Here is a 10,599-nt window from a genome sequence, read left to right on the forward strand (position 1 = left end):
TTCCAGTTCCCAGTCCAGTTGTGGAATACAACAAATACATGGGGGGTGTGGACTTGTCCGATCAGCTCATCCAGTACACCTCTGCTCACCACAAAGCACATAGATGGTATAAGACTATGTTCTTACACTTTGTGGACATAGCCACATGCAACAGCTACATCCTCCACAAAGAACTGTGTAAAGAGCAAAAGACTACACCGCTGACACACAGAGCCTTTATGGAGGAGCTCTGTGCTCAACTTGGCGGGGTGACAACTGAGGTAACAGTGGCTGCAGACAGGACAACTCATCACACACCCCTGCCCATTGCCCCCTTGGACCCAGCAAACCCTGCACACAAGCCTGCAGATATCAGAAAGTACTGTGAGCACTGCAAGGCAAGGAGAGTGTACAACAAGACCCCTTGGCAGTGTGGGGCATGCCAGGTGCCCCTCTGCAACTTCCCGGAGAGGCCTTGCTTTGCTCACTGGCATGCCTAAGAAAAAACGGCTGGGACTGTTTGTAAAAAAAAATTCATTATTTCATTGGTCTTTACACATTTGATTGAACAATTACAAATGTCTGTCAAGCAAAGGGTTTGAAAAATATATTTGTTGTCCAAAAACTGTTCACTATTGTTGTGTGAGGTGTGATTTTCAGGAATAAATGGAAAAAAGCAAATTTTCGGTTTTGAAATTCTCTAGTTTATTGTACTTTTTTCACTCATACGGGTGGAAGCGTACTCGGTTACTAACGTAACCTCGGTTCTCTCTAGAGAGGGAACGAGTACTGCGTAAATCTTACGCTAGGGGAAAATCTCTTTTCCGCGAGATACTGAAGCCAAAAAATTATCCTTAATTTTGAAATAATGTAAAACGCGTTGCGGCAGCATGCAGACATAGGCGAGACAGCTCGAGCGCCTATTGGCTGCCCTGCGGCAACTGCAGCAGCCTATCGATGAGGCCCTAGCGTGACGTCAGCTCCAATGAGGGTGCTTCGCGCCCACTAAGTCACGTCCCCTTGAGACAGGCGTGGCCTAGGGCTATAAATATAGCTCGAGAGGCTAGCTCACTGGTTTTTCATCGCCGGAGCGAACCAGAGCGTGTGCAGGCACGGCAAGATACGCAGTACTCGTTCCCTCTCTAGAGAGAACCGAGGTTACGTTAGTAACCGAGTACGTTCTCTTACGAGAGGTTCTCTCGTACTGCGTAAATCTTACGCTAGGGGAACACAGTGTAAAACGCCGTGCATGCTAAGATCCAGCACTAAAGACCCAAGGGCATGTGCCCGGGTTCATATAGCACATGATCATAAGGGACTCACAGAGAATCCAGGAAAGAGAGGCTAGAATAGCATCATTCCTGTAATAATAAACATCCTATAAGGAGCAATTATACTGATGATGAATCGTACAGCCAGGGCGGCCCTCGGCCTGAGCTGACGAATATAGTGGGTCTTACACACTGCCCACAGAGCTGCGCGATCAGACAGCGAGCATTTGCTCGAGCAGTTTCAGTATTCTGGGCCGAACACATCGGGGCAGATAGTACCGATTTCAGACCGAAAGCAGCTTAGCCTGCAAAGCGGGAACCTCTAGGTTATAAAACCTTATAAATGTAGACGGGGAGGCCCAGCCTGCCGCCATACAGATATCTTGTAAGGCAATCCCACTAGACCAAGCCCACGACGAGGCCACACCTCTCGTGGAGTGCGCTCTGACACCTAATGGGCACTGCAAGCCCTTAGAGGCGTAAGCCAGCGCAATAGCATCGACTATCCATCTGGATAGACTCTGTTTCGACACGGCAAGTCCCTTGGAATGTCCGTAGAGTGAAACAAAGAGCTGCTCTGAAGACAGACGTGCGAGACACGTAAGCCCTTAATGCCCTAACCGGGCAAAGGAAGCTGGCGTCCTTTTCCTCGTTAGAGACCGGCAGAGCAGACAGGGAAATCACCTGAGCCCTAAACGGTGTGTTGAGGGATTTAGGAACGTACCCGTGCCTTGGTTTGAGTATGACTTTCGAGTCATTCGGCCCAAATTCCATACATGTCGCGCTCACTGAGAGAGCTTGTAAGTCCCCTGTGCGCTTTACTGAAGCGAGAGCCAGAAGAAACACTGTTTTGAAAGACAAGTGTTTGATATCTATTGATTGGATTGGCTCAAATGGGGCACTTTTCATGGCCTCCAAGACCGTGGAAAGGTCCCAAATGGGAACTGAGGGAGGTCTGGGAGGATGTAACCTCCTAGCTCCTCTAAGGAAGCGAATGACCAGATCGTTCCTTCCCAGTGACTGACCAAGCGTTGGTTTTGAAAACGCTGCTATAGCCGCCACGTAGACTTTGAGCGTGGATGGGGCTCTGCCCTTATCCAGTAGCTCTTGTAGGAAGGAGAGAACCTCCGATACTCCACAGTCTTGGGGTGAAAAGCCGCGTGCTGTGCACCAGCTAGAGAACACAGACCATTTTGAGGAATAGAGCTGCCTCGTAGAGGGGGCTCTAGCCTGCACAATTGTGTTTAACACTCCCTCTGGGAGATCAGTGGGTACCGTTGATGGCCCACGCATGTAGGGACCAGAGCTCTGGGCGAGGATGCCCGATCGAGCCCTTGGCCTGAGAGAGGAGGTCCCTCCTCACTGGTATTGGCCATGGGGCAGCGTTCGTCAGCTGCATCAGAACTGGGAACCAAGCCCGGTTCTTCCAGAACGGAGCGACTAGTAGCACTGAGCATCCGTTTTCCCTGATCCGCTCTAACACCTGGGGTAGGAGCGCGACGGGGGGAAAAGCATAGAGCGGGCAGCGGGGCCAGACGTGGGCCAGCGCATCCCTGCTTTTGGAGAAAAACTCCGGGCAGTGAGCGTTTTCCTGAGACGCAAACAGGTCTATTTTCGCTCTGCCGAATGTCTCCCACAGCAGTTGAACTGTCTGCGGATGTAGAGACCATTCCCCTGCCGGAACATTGTTCCTGGACAGTCTGTCTGGTCCCACATTCAGGTGGGCCAGGCACATGCGCTGCTCTGAGCGAGCGCAGATTGTGCTGAGCCCATACCAGGAGGTGTTCCGTCAACCTGTAAAGGTTTCGGGATGTGATGCCTCCCTGGCGATTTATGTAGGCTACTACTGACATGTTGTCCGAGCGGACCAAGACGTGGTGTCCTGCTATTTGGGGGCGAAAACGCCTCAGCGTGTTGTCGACTGCCATCATATCCAGGCAGTTTTTTTTTTTTTTTTTTTATGTGCAGAAGCTTTTCCCGTTCTGACCACTGGCCGAAGAACGGTCTGCCCTCGAGCAGCGCTCCCCATCCCGAGGTGGAGGCGTCCGTAGACACCACCTTCACACTTGAGGAAGTCCCCAGGCTTACACCTGACTGGTACCAGTCGGTCGCTGTCCAAGGTATCAATGCTGAGATGCATTTCTGATCGACCTTGAGGCGAAAAAGACCAGAAGTCCACGCTCGGCGCGGTACTCGCGCTTGTAGCCAGAGCTGCAGCGGGCGCATGCGAAGCAGACCCGGCTGAAGAACTGCTGATGCTGCGGCCATGAGACCCAGCATCCTCTGAAACCTTTGAGCGGGACTATAGCGCCGCTGCGGAAGGATTCCGTCATGCGCTGAATAACCAGTCTGCGCTGCGGCGATAGTTGAGCTGTCATAGACAGCGAGTCCAGTTCTGTGCCCAGAAAAGATATTCTCTGACTGGGAGACAGTGAACTTTTCGCCTAATTGACTTCGAGACCCAGATTCTCGAGATGCTCGAGTAAAATGGTTCTGTGTTCTATGAGCTCTGAGTGTGACTGAGCTAGAACCAGCCAAATCGTCCAAGTAGTTCAAAACTCGCATTCCCCGAAGTTTCAGGGGGGCGAGGGCTGCGTCCATGCACATCGTGAATGTACGGGGTGCTAGGGACAGGCCAAACGGTAGGACTGTGTATTGATATGCCTGGCCCTCGAAGGCGAATCTCAAAAATCGCCTGTGACATGATGCGACGCTATTTGTATTTGGAAATACGCGTCCTTCAGATCTATTGACACAAACCAGTCCCCCTGGCGAATTTGCGAGAGGATTTTCTAGGTCGTGAGCATTCTGAACCGGCGTTTTGAAAACGCTTTGTTCAGCTGTCTTAGATCTAGAATGGGTCTGAGACCCCAGTCTTTTTTCGGTACCAGAAAATATCTGCTGTATAGCCCCCCTTTGCTCTGAGCTTGAGATATAGGCTCTATGGCCCCTTTGCTCAACAGTTTCGCAATTTCGGCACGAAGTAGATGTGCTACTTCCTTTTCTACCGTGGTTTCGATCCGTGCCGCGCAACAGCGGGGACGTCGAGCGAACTGTAGCGAATAGCCTCTTTTTATAATGTTCAGCACCCATTCTGATACCCCGGGAAGCTTTGCCCACGCATTTGCATGGATAGCTAGGGGTTGAATGAGATCTGGGCTCTGGCCGCGACATGGTGGCAGCCGGAGTGCTCCGGTGTGCTGAAACACAAACATCGCGCTTGTAACGTTCGAGGCGGGGGGCGCGCTGATCACAGCGGGCAGCCTGCCCACGCTTGACTCTCCTACGGCGGGTTGCCGAGGGAGAGCGAGCGGGGGGAACCCCGTGGGGCTTGTCATGTCCGTGAGTGAATGTGGGCGCGGGACAGCGGGCACATTTACTGCACTGAAAACACCGTCGGCGTGAGCTGACTGTATGTGTGTTGGTTTCGTTTTTACAGAAACCGTGGGACATGCAGTGTGTAGTGTTTGTGGGCACTGGGTCGTGGGCACATACACTATGTTAAATGCACAATTGACATGAGTCGATTTTATGTGTGCGAGCCCTGTATTTTGGCGGGCTGTGCTTGTGTGTAGGAATGAACACTGGGTTGTGGGCATTTTTACTACACTCGTAACACCATCGGCCGTGGCCGGATCTGGGTGAATGTGGGCGCGGGACAGCGGGCACACTCATAACACTGAAAACACCGTCTGCTTGAGCAGACTGTATGTGCGTTGGTTTTGTTTTTACAGAAACCGTGAGACATGTAGTGTTTGTGGGCACTGGGTCGTGGGCACATTCACTACATCTAATGCACAGTCGACATGAGTCGATTTTATTTGTGCGAGCCACGTGTGGCGGGCTGTGCTTGTGTGTAGGAATGAGCACTGGGCTGTGGGCATTTTACTACACTCATAACACCATCGGCCGTGGCCGGAATACCAGAAAATACACTCTTTATGGGATTTATCTGGGTTTGTGTGCAGGCAAACGGGCTGTGAAATCGGCTTGTTTTCTGCTGAATACACTGGAACAGTCACATTTTCTGGAACTGAACGAGTGAGAAGTTTTGGTGGAAGTCCGGCCGCACGCTCCGAGTCCCAGTGACTTTGACCTGCCGTCAGACCTTCACCCCGTGGACAAACCTCAGTTTTCTATGGGCTGGAGTGCCCATAGAACGAGTTTCCTGGCATGTTGTTATATCAACAGATGCCTCCACAATGGGCTGGGGTGCCATGTGCAATGGACATGCTGCCGCGGGCTCCTGGACAAGACCCCAGCGCCTTTGGCATGTCAATTGCCTCTAGTTGCAGGCTGTACGTCTCGCCCTGCACCGCTTCTGTGCGTTGCTCAGGGGTCAGCACGTATTAGTCCGATCAGACAATACCGCCACAGTAGCGTACATCAACCGACAAGGTGGTCTGCGCTCCCGTCGTATGTCGCAACTCGCCCGCCACCTCCTCATATGGAGTCAGAAGCATCTGAGGTCGCTTCGAGCCATTTATATCCCGGGAGACCTGAACCGTGCAGCCAATCTGTCTCGGTTTCGGCCTCTCGCTGGAGAATGGAGACTCCATCCCCAGTCGGTTCAGCTGATTTGGGATCAGTTCGGGGACGCACAGGTAGATCTGTTTGCCTCCCACGACTCGTCCCACTGCGACCTGTTTTATTCTCTGATCGAGGGCACGCTCGGCACGGATGCACAGGCGCACAGCTGGCCGCGGGGCCTCTGCAAGTATGCGTTTCCCCCAGTGAGCCTTCTTGCGCAGACTTTGCGCAAGATCAGGGAGGACGAGGAGCAGGTAATTTTGGTTGCCCCGTATTGGCACAACCGCACCTGGTTCCAAGAACTAGTACTCCTCGCGACAGCACCTCCCTGGCCAATTCCTCTGAGAAAGAACCTGCTTTCTCAGGGACGGGGCACCCTATGGCACCCTCGTCCCGATCTTTGAAATCTCCATGTGTGGTTCCTGGACGGGACGAGGCAGGTTTGAGTACCCTACCACCAGCGGTGGTGGCTACCATCACTTCCGCTAGAGCATCGTCCACGAGACATGCCTATGCGTTGAAGTGGAACCTCTTCGTCAACTGGTGTTCTTCTAAACCGATCAGTGTCGTGCTTTCCTTCCTGCAAAAAGGGTTGGAGCGAAGGCTGTCTCCCTCCACCCTGAAAGTGTATGGTGCCGCCATTGCCACACATCATGATGCATTTGATGCTAAGTCCATTGGAAAGCCCGACCTGATCATCAGTTTCCTGAGAGGAGCGAGGAGACTGAATCCTCCTCGCCCTCCTCTCGTTCCCTCTTGGGACCTCTCAGTGGTTTTAACTGCTCTGCAGAGTGCTCCCTTTGAGCCTCTGCAATCAGTGGAGCTTAAGTTCCTGTCAATGAAGACAGTGCTCTTGGTTGCATTGGCCTCCATCAAGAGGGTAGGGGACCTGCAGGCATTTTCGGTTGACGAAGCGTGCCTGGAATTTGGACCGGCTAACTCTTACGTGATCCTGAGACCCCGGCCTGGATATGTGCACAAGGTTCCCACCACACCCTTTCGAGACCAGGTGGTGAACCTGCAAGCGCTGCCCTCGGAGGAGGCAGACCCAGCCTTGGCACTGCTCTATCCAATACGCACCCTCCATGCTTACGTAGACAGAACGCAGTGTTTCAGGACTTCAGACCAGCTCTTTGTCTGTCATGGTGGGAAGCTGAAGGGAAAGGCTCTCTCCAAGCAAAGGTTGTCTCACTGGATAGTGGACGCCATTGCTTTGGCTTACCAGCAGCAAGGTCGACCATGCCCCCTTGGTGTGACGGCCCACTCCACCCGGAGTGTGGCATCCTCTTGGGCTCTAGCGCATGGCGCCTCGCTAACAGACATCTGTAGAGCTGCAGGCTGAGCGACACCTAACACGGCCTCTGGGCGACCCCCACGTGTGTAGTCCACTGTAAGCCTCTCTGAGCATGTGTCTTTCCCTCGGCAAGCCACCTTGCCACCCCTGGGTTTGAAATATTCCACCTGCGGCTGGACACCCCAGTGATTCTCAATATGCAGCCCCCTGGGGTCATGTGTATTCCAAGTCCCCCCCTTCGGGCTGGGCATAATTGCATATTTCCACTGATATATGCTTCCCAGTGTACCTTGGCATAATTCCAGCAGCCATTAAAAACTGTCCCTTTCATGTTAATGTTGTTTTTTCATTGTTTACATGTTTAAATATTCTGAGAATGCATAGTTTAGTTATAATGTTTAATGTTTAAACTGCAATAAATGCATTAAAACGTTTTTTTTTTTTTTTTTTTTTTTTTGGCAGCCATTTTGTTTTTACTGTTTATGCCAAAACAGTGATGTTTACAACTTGTTATACGGCAGAAATGGATTCAGCACCTAAAAATCATATAGAAACAACACTTGAAGTACTTTTCCTCAAAAATGCCTACTGCATCTTATCCAGGGCTATTTATCTATTTTGGGACTCGACTACTGCCATTATAAAGCTTGGAAGAGCCAGGACATTTTTTTAAATATAACTCTGATTGTATTCGTCTAAAAGAAGAATACACCTAGGATGGCTTCAGGGTGAGTAAATCATGGACTAATCTTACTTTTTGGGTGAACTATCTCTTTAAAGACATACATCATTCTTATGAAAATACCTGAAATAGCTTGATGAACACAGATATATTATCGCTATCATCTGTTTGTCTTCATGTTTCATAAGTCAAAACGTCTCTATCTGCATGTTATTATATCCATATAAGGCATTTCCTGAAACGTCTTAAGTTTAATACCTCTATGAATCTCACTTGTGGACTTTCTGCATGAGGGATGAATCAGTATGTACTGGGCTTCCAGTATGAATGAAACAGATGACATGAGAGTGTTTAGCGCTCCATATCACTATCATCTCCCCATTTTGGGTAAAAATAGAAAAATAATACTAAAGTACTTTGTAACGTAGTTACTTGAGTAGTTTTTGAGCAAACTACTTATTTACTCTTTCTTGAGTCATATTATTTTTCAGTACTTCTACTTGTACTCAAGTAAATTATTACTTAAGTAGCAATACTTTTACTTGAGTACAATTTGTTAGTACTCTTTCCACCACTGCCTCGGTGTCTGTAAGGGCCGATATTTCCCGATATGTGTGTTTGAGCATTTGACTTGCCATGATGTTGGTTCATTTGATTTATCATTTGTGCAGCCATTTTGAGAGTTTGATTTATTATTGAATAATTTGACCATTTGATTTATCATTTGAACAGTTGTTTTGAGACTTTGATTTTATTATTTGATCTTTTTAAGCATTTGAATTTGAATTTGAATTATGTTAGGAAAAAACTTCCATAGCTGTCTACGTGCCTGCATCATTGTTACAACTTAGAATTGTAAGACGCGATAGGGCTGTAGCAACATCGTTGCGTGACATTCAGCAACTGAGAGACGACGTTCTGACCATTTTTTTAATTTGTATAATGCTAGATAGACCTATAGATATGATATCCCCCATTTAGCATTTTATGTTTTGAGGTTCATTTTTAATTAGTCAGATGTTAGATAATTATATACTTTTTTAAAATATTGTTTATCCTTATTATTATTTAATGGGGCTATCAGTAAATTAGCCTAATCATAATCAACACCTGCATGTGTAAACTTAGAAGAGTAAAAATGACAGAAGATTACGTTAATTCAATTTTATTGAAACTGCATAATGGTAGGCCTTATCAAATTGCACTTCCAAAAGTCACACATTTGTGAAAAAAAACTAAATAAACGAATATACACATTTCTTTTAAGTATAATAAATAAAACATAAAAGCAAAGATCAGAACATTTAATGAACAAAACCGGGTTCTGTACATGGCAGACAGGGGAGCGTAGTCGAAAAAAGCCTGTTGATAAAGGTTGGTAACAGAATCAGTCCAGGAAACATCAACAAATCCAAAGGAGCAAAGAAACAAATGAGACTAAATAGCAGACAAATCAAATGAGTGAAAAACTAATCAGTGCGAGCGAGGCTATATGAGAGGAGATAAAACAATGTTTGATTAAACAATGATTTTTTGGCTGTATATCATAAACATTCTGGGTTGTGTTTCCCAAAAGCATCATAAGCCTAAGTAGACCGTACAACCATTGCCACCAACAGTCTCCAAGATAAACTTAGCTCACGATGCGTATGATAAATCTAATCCTGTATAATATCAATTACATCAAAAACACATCTATTTGGATGCTTTTATAATGCATATAATTTTTTTGCGAATTTCAGGAAAATTTAAACCATAAACAAGAGGGTTCAGGATGGGTGGAACAATAAGAAACTGCAGTGAAATAATAATTGACAGGGCTAGAGGGAGATCCAAAGTCGTGACCCGACTCAAAGTAACCTCACAAAAAAGAGCAATAGAGAAATTTAAAAGGATCACTATGTGTGGAATACAAGTTTGATATGCTTTTCTCCTGAACTCTGGTGAACTTTTTGTACAAATTATAAGAATTTTAACATAGGAATATAATATAAAACTTAAAGGCATGATAACAGTTGTGGTCATTGTGAAAAAGCCCAAAACATTATTAATAATAGTGTTTGCACAAGAAAGCTTGACAATTTCCCAGTTGTGACAATACACTTTCCACAGTTTGTTACCACACATAGTCAGTCTGGCATTTAAAACACCACCAATACCAATACAAAGCATTGGATAAATCCAGCTTATAGCTATTAAAACAGATAAAATCCTGGGAGTCATTATGCTGTTGTATTGTAAAGGTTTACAGATTGCTACATATCGGTCAAATGCCATTAACATTAATGTTGTATTTTCATTTGATGCATATGAATAAATGACAAAAGCCTGTAAGAGGCATGCTTCATGGGACACCAAGTGTGTATCAGACAGCAAGTCTGTCAGTAACCTTGGGAAAAAAGCAGCTGTTCCAAACACAGAGTTGATGGACAAACATGCAATCAGAATGTACATGGGCAGGTGTAAAGTCCTTTCCAGACAAATTGCAAGAATTATAAAGGCATTAAAGAATATAATAGCACAGTATAAAATAATTCCCAAACTGAAGAAAGTATATTTTATGTACCCAATATTTTCAAACAACATCAAGTAAAAATATGTTCCATTTTCCATTTTTCGTTAAGCAAAGGATGGATTCATTGACCTGAGGATGAAAGAAGACACAGTTCACGTGATTTTTACCTCAAAAAAAGATTGTTTGGTAACACTTTATTTTACATTGTCCTTGTTACATATGCTACATGTAGTTAATATAGTAATAACTATAAATTATGCATAGGTACACGCAACTAACCCTAAACCTATTCTTATTCTTAATCCTAACTCTAACCCTACAGTAAGTA

General features: G+C 46.7%; 1 protein-coding gene across 1 annotated transcript; it reads right to left on the minus strand.

Annotated features, from left to right (window-relative positions):
• Nucleotides 1-9,451: 9,451 nt before the first annotated feature.
• On the minus strand, nt 9,452-10,369 carry LOC311296545 (olfactory receptor 6N1-like; the record flags this gene model as incomplete). The annotated part of the gene is made up of 1 exon (XM_084418373.1): nt 9,452-10,369. One exon carries the CDS (start codon nt 10,367-10,369, stop codon nt 9,452-9,454), a length of 918 nt encoding a protein of 305 aa, XP_084274499.1.
• Between the last annotated feature and the right edge of the window lie 230 nt (nt 10,370-10,599).

The sequence above is a fragment of the Rutilus rutilus genome, assembly GCF_951802725.1.
Source record: "Rutilus rutilus genome assembly, chromosome: 9".
Lineage (NCBI taxonomy): Eukaryota > Metazoa > Chordata > Actinopteri > Cypriniformes > Leuciscidae > Rutilus > Rutilus rutilus.